Here is a 22,980-nt window from a genome sequence, read left to right as displayed (position 1 = left end):
TATGCTGGCTCGTTTTGTTTTTGCCTGGTTTGTAGTTTTTCTCATTCACTCATTTTTGCTAGTGTTGCTTCTTTTTTTTTGCTGTGTGACGCAGATGTCAGTACTGGGTAATAGGGTCCTTTATTTGGTGATTTTTGCCGAATCTTTGGGTTGTATATGACAGCTTATTGGGCTTTAATAACCATTCATCTCTTGGCTTCAGTGATCACAAGATTACAGCACTGAAATTGTTGATCATTTTGATGTCTGCTGGATACCTTTTTTGTACATTTACATTGGTATATTTTTTTTTTATTTTAGATAAAACGTCCTTACTTTCATGTTAAACCTTTGGAAAAAGCACAGCTAAAAAACTGGAATGAGTACCTAGATTTTGAGATAGAAAATGGGACCAATGAACGTGTAGTTGTCCTTTTTGAGAGATGTCTCATTGCATGTGCTCTGTATGAGGAGTTTTGGATTAAGGTAAGAGATACTGTGCTGAGTGCATTCTTGTACAATTGCAATCATTGTTCAAGTGACTAACCATTCTGTAGTTTTTGAGATGTTTATATATAACTATATTTGTTGCATTAGGGGATGGTCTGCTTGCAACCTGATTTGACTGCTGCATATGCCAACTTCGTTGCCTCTCCGCCGTACATTGCAGAGTCTAGTCTAGTGGTTCAATAAAGGTGCTGATGGGTTAAAGAAAATATGGTTGTCATGTATTTGCCATACCGCATGTAAACTGGAAGTATTTACCATATGTTTTATTCTAAATTTAGTATGCCAAGTATTTAGAGAGTCACAGCATTGAAGGAGTGCGGCATGTGTACAGCAGAGCCTGTGTAATTCACCTTCAGAAGAAACCACTGGTTCATTTGCTTTGGTCAGCATTTGAGGAGCAGCAAGGTAAGTAGCCCTAACAAATTAGTGCTGTATAGTACTGTTTTTTTTTTTTTTATTTACCCACTGCTGGGCTTAGTCTTATTTTCACCTGGCTTTGTATAGCGCCATGGATTAATTTAATTTATGTTGCTTGTCATTCATTTTGTCTTTTGTGTTAGATCATGTCAGTAAAGTTGCATCCCCTAGAAAACTGTTAACTAAAATAACTCAAAGCAAGAATGGCACTGTTTGAAAGAAGCAGTATGCATTTCTGAAAAAAACTGTGTCCCCAGTGCACACTACTGTGCAGTCACTGTATTTTAATTTTTCTTTTGAAATATTTTTAGAAAGGCAGATGATGTTCTTTGTGTTTCACTGTTGCAGTCATTACATTTGGGTAATCTGCTGGCAGGTTGCCCTCAGTCGGCCTGAATAACAAAGTCTTGGGTCCTGCGTCGATTGCTGTCTCTTCTTCCGTGACGTCAGGTCGTTAGGGGTATAAAACATGCAGCCAACGCCATTTTAATCAGTCTTTCTTGCCGCACGGTGCCAGAAGCAGTTCGCAATTGCCGGTCAGCCGACTCCTGAAATTTTCGTTTTCGAGTTTCAGAACTGAAGTCATCAACTTAAAGCCAAGTACCCCATTGGGGAAACTTTTTCTTGCTCCTTACCGATGTCAGTAAAAGTTAATAATTGTATTACTTGTGGGAAGCAAATTAACTCAAAAGGATTTTCATTTGTACTGTATTCTTTGCCTAGGCCCTGAACACAACATGCCTTGCTGTCGGTTTTGTGCTAAATTTAACCAACGCACTATTAAGCGTCTGTATATTTTTGCTTCTAAATATTTTGGCTCAAGATCTAACTATCCAGAAATGTCGTCTGTTAGCAATCCGACTACCGGAATCCACAAAAAAACGCAAAGAAAGAGACAGACACTGTCCCCAGTCCAAAACCGACAATGAAGCTTCTCTTAAGCCAGTCACCGGTTCGCCGGTACTCAGTGAGGCGCTTTCGCAGCCCCTGATGCCCGCTACTTTTGATTCGGAGGCCTCTGCCGAGACCCATTCGGAGTCTGGTATGCCGCGTGACACCAAGTATTGAACCCGCAGATGTCTCTCCCTTAGATGGGTCCAGAGCTGTTGAGCAGGCACTGGCTTCTGAGGGTGTTTTCAGGCCTAAAGTTTTGTATATTAAACTGACGCCGTCATCAGAAACAAGGCCAAAACCAACTTCTATGTCTAAAAAAAAGATGCATGGGCCACGTGTTCAGGCCCCTGTGCCAAAAAACAAATGATCAAAATGGCTGCAGATTTAATTACCTTGATCAGGGGTTCCCAACCCCATCCTGCTAAGAGGCCTAGGCAAGGCACTGATTATGAATCTTCAGATCAGGTTTCCATTTCTTCTGATTCCTCTTCTGATCAGGAATTTTCTGTTTCACCGTAATAGGACGCTGATGCAGAAGAATCCATCCCTTCTGCTTCTCCTCTAGAGGATTTTTCTTTTGAAGAAACTTTGCATACCTTAAGGAAACATTTTCATTGGGAGAGTCAGGATTTCTCAGAATTGGGAGAGTCAGGATTTCTCAGAATCCAGAAAGAGACTTGGGTATTTCCTCCTTCTTCCTCAGCATAGGCCTTTGGCTATACCTCCTGTTTTAGACATTGTTGATGTTTTCTCAAAATCCAGCATGGCTCCTGATTCCCTGCCTCCGGCTCCTAGTAAGCCAGACCGATATTACAGGGTTCCTGACTCCCGCAAGTTTCTTTTTAAAAACCCTGCTGCTGACCCTGAAACAATTTCTCAGGGTCCCAAGGGTGTTAAGGCTTCTACTGCTCAAAATCCTACCCCTTCTGATAGAGACTCCAGGGCGCTGGATTGATGGGGTAAAAAGGTTTACACATCTGCAACCCTGGCAATCGGGGCTTTAAACTGTCAGTTTCACATGCTTAAGTATCAACAGCATGTCATGGCCTTACTGAAACAGAAAATGATGCTGATTTCTAACTGTGTGGAAAATAAAGAGTTACAGGATTTATTGCATTCAGATGAACAAGTTGGAAAGCATACTTTGCAATGTGGTTTTGATTCCTTGGAGGCCTCTTGCAGGGCAGCCGTAACTGGATCTGTGAATACGGCATGCTTGGCTCAAGGATCAAAATCTGCCTGATCATGTTAAAGCAAAATTGTTGGATGCTCCTTTACAACAGGACAGTCTGTTTGGTAATAAGGCAGAGGAAGTTTTGAAAAAGATGGAAGACAAAGCTAAATCTATGCAAACTGTAAAAGATTTCCTACAAGTGCAGCCACCCAGGTTCAGTAGGCACTGGCCTACTAAGAATTGGTTCTTTCCAGTACCCAACAGAGCCACTCAGGTCAAACCCAGACACTCCAAAGGCTCCAGGTTCCAGTCGCAAGGAACTTACAGAACAAAACAATGGGGTGCCTCTGCCTCCAAATCTGGAAGTAGCAAGGCACCCTCCTATGGTAGACAGTCTGAATGACTTTCCTCTTCCATTTCCAAGCACTTATCTTTTGGCAGCCCCTTTGAGGGGGGGGGGGGCGAGCACTTCATGCACAAAATTGGCATCTAATTATGCAGGACAAGTGGGTTTTAAATATACTATCCCAGGGGTACAGATTTCATTTCCATGCGTTGCCAATTCCAAACGGATGCCCAGATCTGCCTCCAAATCAGTGGGCAGAGGCCCAGAATCAAGTAATGTCCCTCATGGCTTATGGGGGCTGTTCAACCAGTACTAAAAAAGGAAAAAGGTCAAGGTTTTTATTCAAGACTTTTCCTGGTACCCAGAAAAGACAAATCATGGTGTCCAATTCTGGACTTATCCATTCTAAATACTTTTCTGGATATTCCAAAATTCATGATGCTGACTCTACAATAGTTACTGCCTAAGCTGGGCAAGGATGCCTTAAAAGACGCTTACCTGCATATCCCAATCAGGGAATCTTGCAGAAGATACCTCCGCTTCAAAGCAGGCTATTTGCATTACCAGTTCTCTGTACTGTCCTTTGGCTTATCTACTGCACCCAGGGTCTTCACAAAGTGCCTGGCACCAGTTATTGCATTTTGCAGACAAGGAGACATTCAAATTTATCCTTATCTGGACGATTGTCTGATTCAGGCAGAAAACAAGGACACTCTTCTACAGCATCTGGCATTTGTAAAAAGGCTTCTAACATGCCTAGGGTACACCATAAACGAAAAGAAATCACAACTGGTACCCTCTCAAATAATTACATTCCTGGGTGCAAGCTTGAATACTACTGCCCAGATGGCTTACCTCACGCCAGACAAACAAATTCAGTTGCTGACATACTTCAAACAAGTGGCCACAAAAACCCAGCTATCTGCAAGACAAATTCTACAGGCCTTTGGGTTCATGGCTTCCTGCATTCTACTAATTCCATATGCAAGACTGCATATGAGGAAACTTCAATGGTACCTAAAAAACTTATGGAGTCAACATTGTCACAGCCTGGAAACAATGATTCCTATCATTCCTTGCCTGCAACAGGAGTTCCTATGGTTGGCAGAGGCCTGTCACCAAAACAACGGACTGTCATTCATTCCACCCCCTGCCACCCAAACCCTGACTACAGATGCATCAGATTATGCTTGGGGGGCCCATCTGGAAGGGAGATGCATTCAGGGCAAATGGAGCACAAATCATATGCACCTACATTTCAACCAGAAGGAAATGCTAGCTGTGCAGAATGCTATGACAGCCTTCAAGGACTTTCTTCATCCAGGACAACTGCTGATAAAGACGGACAACACCACAGTTATGTGGTACATAAACAAGCAGGGGGGGTACCCACTCCTACCCCCTTTGCAGACTAGCCATGGCCTTGTGGAGCACAGCCTTGACTTACAAATACATCTACAAGCTCAATTCCTGCCAGGAAAGCAAAATACTCTGGCAGACGAACTAAGCAGAAATCCTATGGACCCACATAAATGGAGACTGGATCCACAAATCTTCAGCATGCTGACAAAAATGGAGGATCCCAGACATAGATCTTTTTGCCTCTCCCCAAAACTATCAGTTGGACAAATTCTGCACAAGAATTCATCACAAAAAAGCTTGGAAAGTTGATGCTCTCCTTCAGGTGGAAAAACCTATCAGTCTGTGCCTTTCCCCCTCTGTCTCTGCTCTCCAAGGTTTTACTAAAAGTCAGACAGGAAAAACTGAAAATTATTCTGATTGTTCCAGACTGGCCTCGCCAACACTGGTACCCGCTTCTACGCAATATGTCACACCTTCCTCCGTGGTACCTGCCTCAGACACCTTACCTACTGTCTCAGCAGAACTATCAAATTCTGCACACTCAGTCCAGTCTCTGAATCTTGCAGCATGGCTAATCAACTAATTTCACCAGTCACATCTCTCAGTAAACCTGTGATGGATGTCATTTTGGAGGCAAAAAGGCCTTGTACTAGAAGATCTTATGCTGATAAATGGAAAAGATTCTGTGCCTGGAACCAAGCACAAGGAATAAACACAGCAATGCCCAATATGAGATGCTTCATAAGGGCCTATCCTTTTCTTCTATAAAAATCCATGCCTCTGTCATTTCGGCTCATTGCAACACAGAGCCTCCCCTCTTTTCTCATCCCCTGCTAAAGCTGTACCTCAGAGGGGGCAACAATTTGAGACCTCCCAGGAGAGCACCAACTCCTGCATGAGACCTCAACTTTGTGCTGGAAAAACTCACCCTACCTCCTTTTGAACCAGCTGCTACTGCAGACATAAAATTTCTCTCTTGGAAGACAGCTTTTCTTTTAGCAGTCACTTCAGCTAGAAGGATTTCAGAACTACAGGCCCTCATGGCAGTGGAACCTTTCATTATCTTTTATCCGGACAGGGTGTGTCTCAGGACCAATCCATTCTTTTGTGCCTAAGGTGGTATCCAGTGTGGCTCTTAATCAAACCATTCATCTGCCAACTTTTTTCCCAAATCCACAGAACAAGGGGGAGTGGATTCTGCATTCATTGGATGTACACAGACAACTAAGATTCTACTTAAACAGGACAAACTCTCTAAAGAAAATCTTAGCAATTACTAGTGGCATTTGCTGCAGGGGCAGAGGGAAAGGCTATTTCAAAATGGATAAGCCATTGTATTCATTTCTGCTACATGCAGCATGGTAAACCTGTCCCCAAGGGGATCAGATCACATTCCACCAGGGCTGCATCAACATCTGCAGCCTTTCTCAGAGGAGTTCCGACCAGAGACATTCTAGAAGCTGCTACGTGGAGCTCAGTTCATACGTTCACCAAACGTTACCATTTACCTCTCTTCTCTAAATCCAGAGCAGGATTTGCCACTGCTGTCCTGCAGGGCCTTATAGCTGCTCCTAATGCTGTATAATTCCATCCTCCCAACCATAGCTTTGGGATTATACCCAAATGCAAGGACTGCAACAGTGAAACATGAAGAACATAGTACAGTTGTGTACACTTATCATAAATGTAGATGTTCTAGTGTATTCACTGTTGCAGTCTGGGTTACCCACCCACCAGCCCCCTATTTCTCTCTTATTATACCTCCTTTTTCTTTTACTGTGCTCAAAAGCCTTTTTGGTGTATTTGCTTTTAGTTGGAGGTATATTTTTTGTGTTCTAAATTGCATGCATATATATATATATATATATATCTATATATATCTATATATGTGTGTGTTTTGCTCCACATTTGGGGGGCACCTGACATCTGGGGCAAGAAAAACTGATTAAAATGGTGTCTGCTGTATGTTTTATACCCCTGACATCATGGAAGAAGAGAGAGCAAATGATGCAGGACCCAAGACTTTGTTATTCAGGCCGACTGAGGGCAACCTGCCAGCAGATTACCCAAATGTAATGACTGCAACAGTGAATACACTCGAACATCTACATTTATGTTAAGTGTGCACAACTGTACTTTCTTCATGTTTCATTGTTGCTGTCATTACATTTGGGTAATCTGCTGGCAGGTTGCCCTCAGTCGGCCTGATTAACAATGTCTTGGGTCCTGCGTCAGTTGCTGTCCCTTCTTCCATGACGTCAGGTCGTCAGGGGTATAAAACATGCAGCCGACGCCATTACACCAGTCTTTCTTGCCGCGCGGTGCCCGAAGCAGAAGCAGTTAGCAAGTGCTGGTCGGCCGGCTCCTGGAATTTTCGTTTGTGAGTTTCAGAACTGAAGTCTTCAATTAAAAAGCTAAGTACCCCGTTGGGGAAACTTTTTCTTGCTCTTTACCGATGTCAGTAAAAGTTAGTGATTGCATTACTTGTGGGAAGCAAATACCTTATAAAGATTTTCATTTGTACTGTATTCCTTGCCTTGGCCCTGATCGCAACGTGCCTTGCTATCGGTTTTGTGCTAAATTTAATCAACGCACTATTAAACGTCGGTATATTTTTGCTTCTAAATATTTTGGTTCAAGCTTTAATTATCCAGAAATGTCGTCTGTTAGCAATCTGACTACTGGAATACCTAAAAAATGCAAAGAAAAAGACAGAGACAGGCCGTCTAGGTCCAAAACTGACGACAACGCTTCTCCTATGCCAGTCGCCAGTACTCAGTGAGGCACTTTTGCAGCCCCTGATACCCACTACTTCTGAATTGCAGGCCTCTACTGAGACCCATTCGGAGTCAGGTATGCCGCAAGATGCTTCAATTATGGAACCTGCAGATGTCTTTACCTTGGATGGCTCCGGAGCCGCTGCTCAGGCTTACAGATTTGTATATTAGACAGACGCCATCTTCAAAACTAAGGCCATAATCTAAATCTAAAAAAACAACGCCTGGGCCACATGTGCAGGCTCCTATGCCTAAAAAACAAATGATCAAAATGGCCGAAGATTTAATTACTCTGATGAGGACTCTGATGCAGTAGATTCCATTCCTTCTGCTTCTCCCCCTGAGGATTTTTTTTTTTTTTTGGGGAAACTTTACATACCTTACGGGAATATTTCCACTAGGGAAAGCCAGGATTTCTCTGAATCTAAAAATAGACTTTGGGATTTTCTTCTTCTTCTTCAACATAGGCCTTTGGCTATACCTCCTGTCTTAGACATTGTTGATGTTTTTACAGAATTTAGTATGGCTCCTGATTCTCTGCCTCTGGCTCCTTGTAAGCCAGACAGATACTACAGGGTTCCTGACTCCCACAAATTCCTTTTCAAAAATCCTATTGCAGATCCTGAAAGCATTTCTCAGGGTCCCAAGGGCATTAAGGCCTCTACTGCTAAAAATCCTACCCCTTCTGATAAGGATTCCAGGGCGCTGGATAGATGGGGTAAGAAGGTTTACACTTCTACAACCTTGGCAATCTGGGCTTTAAACTGTCAATTTCCTATGCTTAAATACCAGCAGCATATCATGGGACTGCTTAAACAGAAAATTGTTAATTTCTGACTGTGTGGAAAATAAAGATTTACAGGATTTATTGCATTCAGCTGAACAAGTTGGAAAACATACTTTGCAATGTGGTTTTGATTCTTTGGAGGCCTCGTGCACGGCTGCTGTAACTGGCTCTGCTAAGAAGGCATGCTTGGCTCAAAGAGCAAACTCTGCCTGATCATGTTAAAGCAAAATTGTTGGATGCTCCTTTACAACAGGACTGTCTCTTTGGTAATAAGGGTGAAGAAGTTTTAAAAAAGATGGAAGATGAAGCTAAATCTATGCAAACTGTGAAAGATTTCTTACAAGTGCAACCTCCAAGATTTAGTAGGCACTGGCTTGCTAAGAACTGGTCCTTTCCAGTTCCTTTGAGAGCCACTCAAGTCAAACCCAGACATTTCAAAGGCTCCAGGTTTCAGTCGCAAGGGACTTTTAGAACAAAACAATGGGGTGCCTCGTCCTCCAAATCTGGAAGCAACAAGGCACCTCCCTATGGTAAGCGGTCTCAAAGACTTTCCCTCTACACCTAAGCACTTACCTTTCAGCCGCCCCTTTGGGTGGAAAACTGGCACTTCATGTAAGAAACTGGCAGCTTACAACCCAAGACAAATGAGTTTTAAATATAGTATCCCAGGGATACAGATTTCATTTCCACACATTGCCAATCACAAACGGTTGGCCAGACCTGCCCCGAAATCAGTGGGCAGAGGCCCAGAAACAAGTACTCTCTCTCATGAACATGGGAGCTATTCAACCAGTCCCAGAAGAGGAAAGGGACAAGGTTTGTATTCAAGACTTTTCCTGGTACCCAGAAAAGACAAATCATGGCGTCCAATTCTGGACTTATCTTCTCTAAACACATTTCTGGACATTCCAAAATTCAAGATGCTGACTCTTCAACAGTTACTTACTATGCTAGGCAAAGATGTCTGATTGGTAACTCTAGACTTAAGAGGCTTACCTGCATATCCCAATCAGGGAATCTTGCAGAAGATACCTCTGCTTCAAAGCAGGCTATTTGCATTACCAGTTCTCTGCACTGCCCTTTGGTTTATCTACTGCGCCTAGGGTCTTCACAAAGTGCCTGGCTCCAGTAATTGCATTTTGCAGGCAAAGAAATATTCAAATATATCCATACCTGGACGATTGTCTAATTCAGGCAGAAAACAGGGACATTCTTCAAAAACATCTGGCGTTTGTAAAAAGGATTCTAACCTGTCTAGGGTACACCATAAATGAAAAGAAATCACAACTGGTACCCTCTCAAAAAATTACATTCCTGGGTGCAAGCTTGAATACAGCTGCCCAGATGGCTTACCTTACGCCAGAAAAGCAAATTAATTTGGTGACTTACTTCAGACAGGTGGCCACAAAAATACTGCTATCTGCAAGACAAATTCTGCAAGCCTTGGGATTCATGGCCTCCTGCATTCTTTTAATTCCATATGCAAGACTGCTTATGAGGAAACTTCAGTGGTACTTAAAAGATTTATGGAATCAGCATTGTCACAGCCTAGAAAGAATTATTCATATCATACCTTGCCTGCAACTAGAGTTCCTATTGTGGGCCGAGGCCTGCCATCAAAACAAGGGACTGCCATTCACTCCACCCCCTGCTGCCCAAACCCTAACTACAGACGCATCAGACTATGCTTGGGGGGGCTCATCTGGGATGGAAGTGCATTCTGGGCAAATGGAGCCCAAATCAAATGCACCTTCATATCAATCAAAAAGAGATGCTAGCTGTACAGAATGCACTGACCGCCTTCAAGGACTACCTTCATCCAGAACAATTAATGATAGACAGACAACACCACAGATGTGGTACATAAATAAGCAGGGGGGTACACACTCCTACCCCCTTTGCAGACTAGCCATGGCATTGTGGAACACGGCCTTGACCTATCAAATTCAACTACAAGCTCAATTCCTGCCAGGAAAGCTGAATACTCTGGCAGACGGACTAAGCAGAAATCTCATGGACCCACGCAAATAGAAACTGGAGCCATGGATTTTCAACATGTTTGCACGCAGATGGGAGAGTCCAGACATAGATCTTTTTGCCTCACCCCAGAACCATCAGTTGGACAAGTTTTGCACAAGAACGCATCACGAAAAAGCCTGGAAAGTGGATGCTCTATCAGTCTATGCCTTTCCTCCTCTGCCTCTGCTCTCCAAAGTTCTGCTAAAGGTCAAACAGGACAAACCAAAAATGATTTTGATTGCACCAGACTGGCCGCACCAGCACTGGTACCACTCCTGCGCAATGTGTCGCACCTTCCACCGTGGCACCTGCATCAGACACCTTACTTACGGTCTCAGCAGAACAACCAAATTCTGCACACTCAGCTCCACACTGAATCTTGCAGCGTGGCTAATCACCTAAATTCACCCTTGGCATCCCTCAGCAAACCTGTGATGGATGTCATTTTGGAGGCAAGAAGGCCTAGTACTAGAAAATCTTATGCTGACAAATGGAGAAGATTTTGTGCCTGGAATCAATCGCAAGGGATAAGCACAACAGTACCCCAATATTCCTCAGATTTTACAATATTTAACTGAGATGCTTCACAAGGGCCTGTCCTTTTCTTCCATAAAAATCCATGCCTCTGCCATTTCAGCTCATTACAACACAGAACCTCCCCTCTTCTCTCATCCTCTGCTAAAGCAGTATCTTAGAGGGGCCAAAACCTTAAGACCACCCAGGAGAGCTCCAACCCCTGCCTGGGACCTCAATTTTGTATTGGAAAAATTCACCGTCCCTCCTTTCGAGCCAGCTACTATTGCAGACTTAAAATTTCTCTCCTGGAAAACAGCTTTCCTTTTAGCAGTCACTTCAGCTAGAAGGATTTCCGATTTACAGGCTCTTCTGGCAGTGGAGCCTTTCATTATTTTTCATGTGGATAGGGTGTCTCTCAGGACCAATCCATTATTCATGCCTAAGGTGATATCCAGTGTGGCTCTTAATCAGACCATTCATTTGCCAACTTTCTTTCCCAATCCACAGAACAAGAGGGAACGGATTAAGCATTCATTTGATGTACACAGACAGCTTAGATTATACTTAAATAGGGCAAAATCTCAAAGAAAATCTGAACAACTACTGGTGGCATTTGCTGCATGGGCAGAGGGAAAGGCTATTTCAAAGCATCCAATTTCCAAATGGATAAGCCATTATATTCATTTCTGCTATATGCACCATGGTAAATCTATCCCCCAGGGGATCAGATCTCATTCCACCAGAGCTGCATCTACCTCTACAGCCTTTCTCAGAGGTGTTCCTACCAGAGACATTCTAGAAGCTGCTAGCTGGAGCTCAGTTCATATGTTCACCAAACATTGCCGTTTACCTTTCTTCTCTAAATCCAGAGCTGGTTTTGCCTCTGCTGTCCTGCAGGGCCTTATAGCTGGTCCTAATGCTGTGTAAATCCATCCTCCCAACCATAGCTTTGGGAATCTACCCAAATGTAATGACTGCAACAGTGAAACACAAAGAACATAGTACAGTTGTGTACACTTACCATAAATGTAGATGTTTGAGTGTATTCACTGTTGCAGTCCTGGATGTTCTCTGTGTTTCACTGTTGCAGTCATTACATTTGGGTAATCTGCTGGCAGGTTGCCCTCAGTCGGCCTGATTAACAGTCTTGGGTCCTGCGTTGGTTTCTGTCCCATCTTCCATGACGTCAGGTCGTCAGAGGTATAAAACATGCAGCCGACGCCATTACATCAGTCTTTCTTGCCGCGCGGTGCCCGCAGCAGAAGCAGTTCGCAAGTGCCGGTCGGCTGACACCTGAAATTTTCGTTTTCGAGTTTCAGAACCGAAGTCTTCAACTATAAGCTAAGTACCCCGTTGGGGAAACTTTTTCTTGCTCCTTACCGATGTCAGTAAAAGTTAATAACTGCATTACTTGTGGAAAACGAGTACCTCATAAGGATTTTCATTTGTTCTGTATTCCTTGCCTAGGCCCTGATCATAACGTATCTTGTCGGTTTTGTGCTAGATTTAATCAACACACTATTAAACGTCAGTATGTTTTTGCTTCTAAATATTTTGGCTCACGATTTAACTGTCCAGAAATGACATCTGTTAGCTATCGGACTACCGGAATACCTAAAAAACGCAAAGAAAAAGACAGAGACAGGCCATCGAGGTCCAAAACTGACAAAAACGCTTCTCCTAAGCCAGTCGCTAGTTCGCCGGTACTCAGTGAGGCACTTTCGCAGGCCTCTACTGAGACCCATTCAGAGTCCGGTATGCCGCGAGATAATTTAAGTATTGAACCCGCGGATGTCTCTACCTTAGATTGGTCCAGAGCGGCTGTGCAGTTACCATCTTCTGAGGGTGTTTTCAGGCCTAAAGATGTGTATATTAAACCGACGCCATCTTCAAAACTAAGACCAAAATCTACTACTTTGTCTAAAAAAACGATGCTTGGGCCATGTATGCAGGCCCCTGTGCCTAAAAAGCAAATGATCAAAATGGCTGAAGTTTTAATTACCTTGATCACGGGTAGCCAACCCCCTCCTGCTAAGAGGCTTAGGCAAGACATTGATTATGAATCTTCTGATCAGGATTCTGTTTCTTCTGATTCTTCTACTGAACAGGATTTATCTATACCTACTTATGAGGACTCTGGCGCAGAATATTCCATTCCTTCTCCTTCTCCCCCTGGGGATTTCTCTTTTGGAGAAACTTTACATACCTTAAGGGAACATTTCCACTGGGAAAGGCAGGATTTCTCTGAATCTAAAAAGAGACTTGGGGACTTTCTTCTTCTTCCTCAACATAGGCCTTTGGCTATACTGCCTGTTCTAGACATTGTTGATTATGTTTTTTCAGAATCTAGTATGGCTCCTGATTCTCTGCTTCTGGCTCTTAGTAAGCCAGACAGATACTACAGGGTTCCTGACTCCCACAAATTCCTTTTCAAAAATCCTACTGCTGATCCTGAAACCATTTCTCAGGGTCCCAAGGGCATTAAGGCCTCTACTGCTAAAAATCCTACCCCTTCTGATAGAGATTCCAGGGCGCTGGATAGATGGGGTAAGAAGGTTTACACGTCTGCAACCTTGGCAATCGGGGCTTTAAACTGTCAATTTCATATGCTTAAATATCAACAGCATATCATAGGAGTACTTAAGCAGAAAATGTTAATCTCTGACTGTGTGGAAAATAAAGATTTGCAGGATTTATTACATTCAGCTGAGCAAGTTGGAAAATATACTGTGCAATGTGGTTTTGATTCCTTGGAGGCCTCTTGTGGGGCTGCTGTAACTGGATCTGTGCTAAGAAGGCATGCTTGGCTCAAAGAGCAAACTCTGCCTGGCCATGTTAAAGCAAAATTGTTGGATGCTCCTTTACAACAGGACCGTCTCTTTGGTCATAAGGCTGAAGAAGTGTTAAAGATGGACGATAAAGCTAAATCTATGCAAACTGTGAAAGATTTCTTACAAGTCCAACCTCCAAGATTTAGTAGGCACTGACCTACTAAGAACTGGTCCTTTCCAGTCCCTTTGAGAGCCGCTCAAGTCAAATTCAGACATTCCAAAGGTTCCAGGTTTCAGTCACAAGGAACTTTTAGAACAAAACAATGGGGTGCCTCCACCTCCAAATCTGGAAACAACAAGGCACCTCCCTATGGTAAGCAGTCTCAATGACTTCCCTCTACAATCACCAAGCAGTTACCTTTTAGCCGCCCCTTTGGGGGGAAAACTGGCACCATGCACGAAACTGGCAACTTATTACCCAGAACAAATGGGTTTTAAATATAGTATCCCAGGGATACAGATTTCATTTCCACACGTTGCCAATCCCAAACGGATGGCCAGATCTGCCCCCAAATCAGTAGGCAGAGGCCCAGAAACAAGTTCTGTCCCTTATGAATATGGGGCTATTCAACCAGAACCAGAATAGGAAAAGGGACAGGGTTTCTATTCAAGACTTATCCTGGTACCCAGAAAATACAAATTATGGCGTCCAATTCTGGACTTGTCTACTCTAAACCCATTTCTGGACATTCCAGAATTCAAGATGCTGACTCTTCAACAGTTACTACCTGTGCTAGGCATAGATGCTTGGTTGCTAACTCTAGACTTAAGAGGCTTACCTGCATATCCCAATCGGGGAATCTTGCAGAAGATACCTCCTTTTCAAAGCAGGCTTCTTGCATTACCAGTTCTCTGCACTGCCCTTTGGCTTATCTATTGCGCCCAGGGTCTTCACAAAGTGCTTGGCTCCAGTAATTGCATTTTACAGGCAAAGAAATATTCAAATATATTCATACCTGGACGATTGTCTAATTCAGGCAGAAAACAAGGACATTCTACTAAAGCATCTGGCGTTTGTAAAAAGGGTTCTAACTTGTTTAGTGTACACCATAAATGAAAAGAAATCACAACTGGTACCCTCTCAAAAAATTACATTCCTGGGTGCAAGCTTGACTACAACTGCCCAGATGATGTACCTTAACGCCAGAAAAGCAAATTCAATTGGTGACTTACTTCAGACAGGTGGCCACAAAAATCCTGCTATCTGCAAGACAAATTCTGCAAGCCTTGGGGTTCATGGCCTCCTGCATTCTTTTAATTCCATATGCAAGACTGCTTATGAGGAAACATCAGTGGTACTTAAAAGGTTTATGGAGTCAACATTGTCACAGCCTAGAAAGAATTATTCATATCATACCTTGCCTGCAACTAGAGTTCCTATGGTGGGCAGAGACCTGCCACCAAAACAAGAGACTTCCATTCACTCCACCCCCTGCCGCTCAAACCCTTACTACAGATGCATCAGACTATGCTTGGGGGGCTCATCTGGCAGGAAAGTGCATTCAGGGCAAATGGAGCCCAAATCAAATGCACCTACATATCAGTCAGAAAGAGATGCTCGCGGTACAGAATGCACTGACAGCCTTCAAGGACTACCTTCATCCAGGACAACTAATAATAAAGACAGACAACACCTCAGTTATGTGGTACATAAGCAAGCAGGGGGGTACACATTCTTACCCCCTTTGCAGACTAACCATGGCATTGTGGAACATGGCCTTGACCTACCAAATACAACTACAAGCTCAATTCCTGCCAGGAACGCTAAATACTCTGGCAGACAAACTAGGCAGAAATCTTATGGACCCACACAAATGGAAACTGGAACCACAAGTTTTCAGCATGTTGACTCGCAAATGGGGGAGTCCAGACATAGATCTTTTTGGCTCACCTCAGAACTATCAGTTGGACAAATTCTGCACAAGAATTCGTCACAAAAAAGCTTGGAAAGTGGATGCTATATCATTCAGCTGGATAAAGCTATCAGTCTATGCTTTTCCCCCTCTGCCTCTGCTCTCCAAAGTTCTGCTAAAAGTCCGACAGGCCAAACCAAAAATGATTCTGATTGCTGCAGACTGGCCTCGCCAACACTGGTACCCACTCCTGCGCAATGTGTCACACCTTCCTCCTTGGCACCTGCCTCAGACACCCTACCTACTGTCTCAGCAGAACTACCAAATTCTGCACACTTGGCTCCAAAGTTTGAATCTTGCAGCGTGGCTAATCAACTAATTTCACCCTTGTCATCCCTCAGCAAACCTGTGATGGATGTCATTTTGGAGTCTAGAAGGCCTGGTACTAGAAAATCTTATTCTGACAAATGGAAAAGATTCTGGAACCAGTCACAAGGAATAAGCACAGCAATGCCCAATATTCCTCAGATTCTGCAATATTTAACGGAGATGCTTCACAAGGGCCTATCTTTTTCTTCCATAAAAATCCATGCCTCAGCCACTTCAGCTCATTACAACACAGAACCTCCCCTCTTCTCTCATCCTCTGCTAAAGCAGCATCTCAGAGGGGCCAAAAATTTAAGACCTCCCAGGAGAGCGCCAACTCCTGCATGGGACCTCAATTTTGTTTTGGAAAAAGTCACTCTCCCTCCTTTTGAGCCAGCTGCTACTGCAGACCTAAAATTTTTCTCCAGGAAAACAGCTTTCCTTTCAGCAGTCACTTCAGCTAGAAGGATTTCAGAATTACAGGCGGTTATGGCAGTGTAGCCTTTCATTATTTTTCATCCGGACAGGGTGGCTGTCAGGAACAATCCATCTTTCATGCCTAAGGTGGTATCCAGTGCGTCTCTTAATCAGACCATTCATCTGCCATCCTTTTTTCCCAATCCACAGAATAAGGGTGAGCGGATTCTGCATTCATTGGATGTATCACAGACAACTTAGATTCTACTTAAACTGGTCAAAATCTCTAAGAAAATCTGAGCAACTGTTGGCATTTGCTGCAGGAATAGAGGGAAAGGCTATTTCAAAGCAGACCATTTCCAAATGGATATGCCATTGTATTTTCCAAGGGGATCAGATCTCATTCCACCAGGGCTGCATCTACTTCTGCAGCCTTTCTCAGAGGGGTTCCTACCAGAGACTTTCTAGAAGCTGCTACCTGGAGCTCAGTTCATACGTTCACCAAACATTACCATTTACCTCTCTTCTCTAAATCCAGAGCTGGCTTTGCCACTGCTGTCCTGCAGGGCCTTACAGCTGCTCCTAATGCTGTATAAATCCATCCTCCCAACCATAGCTTTGGGATTCTACCCAATTGTAATGACTGCAACAGTGAAACACGAAGAACATAGTACAGTTGTGTACACTTACCATAAATGTAGATGTTCGAGTGTGTTCACTGCTGCATGTTTTATACCCCTGACGACCTGACGTCATGGAAGAAGGGACGGCAACCAACGCAGGACCCAAGACTTTGTTAATCAGGCTGACTGAGGGCAACCTGCCAGCAGATTACCCAAGTGTAATGACCGCAACAAACACTGTTTGGAGGTATATTTTTGTGTGTTTAAATATTTGGCTTCCCATTTGGAGGGGCACCTGACATCTGTGGTAAGTGTACACAACTGTACTGTCTTCACATTTTGTTTTATTGATGTCCTTCAAGAATGCAACTGCAGTCATAACATATGGGTTGTCCTGCCTCAGGCAGCCCTCGGTCGGCCGGATTCCAAAGTCTGGGTCCGGTGTCGGCTGGTGTCGCCTCCTCTCCGACGTCAGAGCGGCTGGAGTATAAAGGCATCGGCCGACGCCATCATCTTCAGTCTTTCTTGCTGCACGGTGCCAGAAGCAGTTCACAAGTGCCGGTCGGTCAGCTCCTGTGTTTTCAGTACCGAAGTCATCTAAAAGCCAAGTACCCCATTGGGGAACATTTTTTCTTGCCTCAGCCGATGTCAGAACAAATTGAGAAAGTTTAATTGTTTGTCTTGTGGTAAACAAATACCTCATAAGGACTTCCATTCTTACTGCCTTCCTTGCCTGGGCCCAGACCACGACGTCTCGGCCTGTGCTGCCTGTGCTTGCTTTAATAAGCGCACTCTCAGGCGCAGGGCAGAATTTGCTGAAGACTTTTTCGGTGAATCTTTCGCGCATATTTTGCCGTCGGATCAACCGACAACTCAATCTACCAAAAAACTAAAGGACCGGGACCGACATCCTCGGCCCGCATCCACCACCGATGCGACTCCTAAATCCTCCGCTAGTGCTTCAGTCCCTTCGGAAGTGGTAATTCAACCGCTCCAGGCCGACGACACAGCGTTAACACGTCCTTCGGTCTCGGAGACCTCTCCGGTGCCGGTTGTTGATTTTCCTCCGATAGTCGAGCTTCTGGATCTACCCGACACCATTCCCGTAGACAAGGTTACTCCTGCACGTGGGGCTGCAAGGCCTCCTGTATCCATGTCCATCAAGGCCTTTGCACGTGCTAAGGCCACCAGCCAGGCCAAGGCCCATCCTAAACCTACTGCTCAGGCCCCTTTTTCTGATAAACAGATCATGTCTCTTGCTGCAGATCTTATTTCTCTTATCAGGGGGTCTCAGCCTCCCCCAGACAGAGGTTCTCAGCCACCTGCAGAGAAAAGGCCCAGAACTGAGCAGGCTGACAACCTCTCTACAGATGAAGCCTCTGGGGATTCTGAGCATTCAGATACCCAAGAAGAATCCTTCCAGGCCTATGAGGACTCTGATGCTGAGAAATCAATTCCCTCTGCCTCCCCTCCAGAGAATTTCTCGTTTGGTGAAGTCCTGCACTCTGAGGGAACATTTTAAATGGCAGGGTCAGGAATTCTCTGATTCCAGGAAAAGGCTACGTACCTTCCTCAAGCTTCCCCAGCACAGACCTTTAGCTATTCCTCCAGTTATGGATGTTTTGGATGATGTTTTCTCTGACTCCAGTGCTAACCCTGATTCTCTCCCCCCTGCTTCTGTCAAGCCAGACAGATATTATAGGGTCCCTGACGCTCACAAACATCTCTTTAAGGCCCACTCTGTGGATCTAGAAACTATTTCACAGGGCCCTAAGGGAGTGGCTACTTCCACTGCCAAGAATCCACTGCCAGCGGATAGGGAAGCTAGGTCCCTGGAGAGATGGGGTAAAAAAGTTTATACCTCTACCACCCTAGCCATGAGGTCACTTAACTGCCTTTTTCATATGTTTCAGTACCAGGATTTTTTACTGGATGATTTACAGAAAAAGCTAGCCTTTCCTGAGCCTATTGATAGAAAAGCATTGCAGGATCATATACATAACACTCAACAGGTTAACAATCATTTTCTTCAGTGTGGTTATGATGCATAGAAGGCTTCATGTAGGGCAGCTATGCCTGGGGCTGTGATACGTAGACATGCTTGGTTAAAAGATCAGCCATTGCCAGACCATGTTAAAGTAAAGTTACTTGATGCACCTCTGGAAAAACAGAAGCTTTTTGGTGCTAATGCACAAGATGTGTTGAAATCCATTGAGGAAAAAGCTAAGTCAGTACAGACAGTCAAGGATTTCCTCCAGGTTCAACCACCCAGGTTCAGCAGAAACTGGCCTTCAAAGAATTGGTCCTTCCCAGACTCTGACAAGTTTCAAAGGGGAAAAAACAGGCATGCCCGAGGTAGAGGGCAATACCGAGGATCCTACAGGGGCCGCCAATGGCAACCTCCAAATCAAAGAAGTGGTGCAGGCAGCCCAGCTGCACCACAAGGACAATCACAATGACTTGACTTTCATACCGCCTACAAAGGCTCAAAGAGAAGCACCTTTGGGCGGAAAATTATCCTTATTCTCAAAAAACTGGCATATCTTAACCAAGGACAACTGGATACTGGATTTAATAGACAAGGGTTACAGATTCCACTTCCATACTTTACCAATAAGACAAGGCATGCCAAACCTGCCACATCATCAAAGGGCAGAGGCACTCACTCAAGTTTCAAAGCTGTTAAGTATAAAAGCAATAGAAAGGGTTCCTCCTCAAGAACAAGGCCAGGGATTTTATTCAAGACTGTTCTTGTTCCAAGAAAAGAAAACAAATGGAGGCTTATACTGGACTTGTCTACTCTAAATACTTTTCTCATTGTGCCAAAGTTCAAAATGCTGACGTTGCAGCAACTCCTTCCCATGCTGGGCAAGGGGTCTTGGCTGGTCACTCTGGACCTCAAGGAGGCATACCTGCATATCCCAATCAGACAAAGCTGCAGAAGATACCTCAGATTTCTTGCAGGGACAGAGCATTATCAATTCTCAGCATTGCCGTTTGGCTTATCTACTGCGCCCAGAGTATTCACAAAATGCCTGGCATCAGTAGTGGCACACTGCAGACTTCAGGGGATTCAAATATACCCCTACCTGGACGACTGCCTCATACAAGCAGACAACAAACAAACCTTAATAGCAAACTTGGACTATGTCATTCAACTACTGCAGGCCTTGGGATACACAGTCAGCATTCAAAAGTCAAGACTACTGCCATCCCAACAGATTATTTTCCTAGGAGCCAAACTGGACACAAACTCAAATGGCCTACATCACAGAGGAGAAACAACAGCAGTTACCAGAGTACTTCAAAGGCCTAGCAAAGCTCTCCCAGCTGACTGCAAGGAAAATCCTGCAGGCCCTGGGGTTCATGGCATCTTGCATTCTTCTGATACCTTTGGCAAGACTTCATATGAGAAAGCTGCAATGGTACTTAAAAAGCTTATGGTCCCAACACAGCCAAAGCCTAGAGGACGTAATCCCACTCCTTCCATGTCTGCAAAAAGAATTTTTGTGGTGGGCTCAAGCAAGTCATTTAAACAAAGGCATGTCCTTCAACAAACCTCAAGCAGGTCAAATGATTACAACAGACGCCTCAGATCATGGATGGGGGGCGCACATGGAGGGCAGATGCATTCAAGGTCTATGGACACCAAGGGAAAGACATCTGCACATAAACCAAAAAGAGATGTTGGCAGTGATGCATGCAATCGAGACTTTCGAAAAATCACTACAACAAGGACATTTGCTAATAAGGACAGACAACACCACTGTCATGTGGTATATAAACAAGCAGGGAGGCACTCATTCTTATCCCCTCTGCAGACTAACAATGATTCTCTGGGAAAAATCCGAGTCTGAAGATACATCTGCAATCCCAGTTTGTGCCAGGCAAGGACAATGTACTGGCGGACAAGCTGAGCAGAAATTTCTTGGATCCACACGAATGGATGCTGCATCCTCACATTTTCTCACAAATAACAAAGGCATGGGGAAGACCGGACGTAGATCTCTTTGCTTCTCACATGAATCATCACCTGGAAAAGTTTTGCACAAGGACCCACCATCCTCTAGCCTGGAAAACGGATGCTCTCTCCTTCAGTTGGAATTCCCTAAAAATGTATGCATTCCTCCTCTACCTCTGCTGACCAAGGTGATACTGAAGATCAAAGCAGAACAACCAACAGGCATTCTGATAGCTCCAGACTGGCCAAGGCAGCACTGGTACCCATTGCTGTTGAGCATAACTCGGACCAAACCGTGGCCTCTGCCCAACACATTTACAGGACTGTCCATCAAAACCTGAAAACATTGCATCTGACAGCCTGGAGGTTACCATGACTCCTTCCGCTATCTCACTTTCCAAACAAGTTCAAGAGATCTTACTGGAAGCACGCAGACCTTCCACCAGAAAAACCTATTCAGCCAAGTGGAAGAGATTCAGCATCTGGAATGCCAATAGGGGTCAGGATACAACATTACTGAGTATACCTCAGATATTGGATTACTTGGCAGAAATGTTTCATACTGGACTCTCATATTCTTCTATAAAGATACATGCCTCAGCAATCCCAGAAAAATACAATTGTGATCCACCAGTGTTTTCACATCCTTTGCTAAGACCGTTCCTAAGAGGGATGAAGAATATCAAACCTCCATGAAAACAGCCAGTACCTGCATGGGACCTCAATTTCGTTTTGGAAAAATTAACTCTTCCACCTTTTGAGCCAGCAGCAACTTCAGAAATGCAATTTTTATCATGGAAAACGGTTTTTCTATTGGCAGTCACATCTGCAAGAAGAGTCTCGGAGATACAGGCACTCATGGCAGTACCTCCCTTCCTCATTTTTCATCAGGACAGAGTTTCTCTAAGAACCAATCCTACATTCATGCCAAAAGTAATTTCCAGGGTATCTCTAAATCAAGCTATTCACCTGCCTACTTTCTTCCCCAATCCGCAAAACAGGGGGGAAAAACTGCTGCATACTTTGGACATACACAGGCAACTGCGTTACTATTTGGACAGAACTAAGGCCACCAGAAAGTCTGACCAACTGTTTGTAGCCTATGCTGCTGGAGTACAAGGAAAAGCAATCTCCAAACAAACAATTTCAAAATGGATTGGACACTGCATCAGATTTTGCTATTCTTTCCATGGAAAAGGTGTGCCAGCCAATATTAGGCCACATTCCACCAGAGCTATAGCCACATCCACAGCTTTCCTAGAGTGGCTACAAAGGACATTCTAGAGGCTGCTACATGGAGCTCCGTGCATACATTTACCAAGCACTACAACCTGCCCTTATACTCCAGCTCCCGAGCAGGCTTTGCTTCGGCAGTCCTGCAGGGCATTTTAGCTACACCATCCCTTTCTTAGTTCCATCCACCCCCAGCTTGGCTATGGTATTCAACCCATATGTTATGACTGCAGTTGCATTCTTGAAGGACATAGTACAGTTTTGTACCTACCATAAATGTACATGTCCGATAGATATGCAGCTGCAGTCAGATTTTCCCACCCTCCTACCCCTCTGCAACCTTCTTTATGGGTCCGCTACCCCTTCCTATTAGCTGGGGGTACCTCCTATGGTGTATCTATCTATTACTGTTGTGCATGTCTGGAATTGTTTATCCATTCACTAAATTTAGCCTTCCTAGGAGGGCACCTGGGGCAAGAAACACTGAAGAAGATGGCGTCTGCCGATGCCTTTATACTCCAGCCACTCTGACGTCGGAGAGGAGGCGACACCAGCCAACGCCGGACCCAGACTTTGGAATCCGGCCGACCGAGGGCTGCCTGAGGCAGGACAACCCATATGTGTTATGACTGCAGTTGCATATCTATCGGACATCTACATTTATGGTAGGTACAAAACTGTACTTTCTTTATCCAGATTTGTTTTCATTTTTCTTAGCAAAGCTCTTGATTTCTTGACAGAACCTTGATGTCCTTCAAGAATGCAACTGCAGTCATAACATGTGGGTTGTCCTGCCTCAGGCAGCCCTCGGTCGGCCGGATTCCAAAGTCTGGGTCCGACGTCGGCTGATGTCGCATTTCTCTCCGACGTCAGAGCGGCTGGAGTATATAAGCATCAGCCAACGCCATTTTCTTC

General features: G+C 44.4%; 1 protein-coding gene across 2 annotated transcripts in view; it reads left to right on the top strand.

Annotated features, from left to right (window-relative positions):
• Nucleotides 1-22,980, top strand: part of PRPF39 (pre-mRNA processing factor 39) — a 1,439,843-nt gene that overhangs the window by 895,721 nt on the left and 521,142 nt on the right. For both annotated transcript variants that reach the window (XM_044074271.1, XM_044074272.1), the window contains exons 7-8: nucleotides 301-465; nucleotides 768-894. In XM_044074271.1, the coding sequence (XP_043930206.1) occupies nucleotides 301-465; nucleotides 768-894 (292 nt within the window). The remainder of the gene's footprint in view (nucleotides 1-300; nucleotides 466-767; nucleotides 895-22,980) is intronic.

Source organism: Protopterus annectens, chromosome 6.part0, assembly GCF_019279795.1.
Source record: "Protopterus annectens isolate FY-2018-M chromosome 6.part0, PAN1.0, whole genome shotgun sequence".
Classification (NCBI taxonomy): domain Eukaryota; kingdom Metazoa; phylum Chordata; order Ceratodontiformes; family Protopteridae; genus Protopterus; species Protopterus annectens.
Note: the sequence above shows the minus strand (reverse complement) of the source record. Positions and strands in the feature narration are given on the sequence as shown.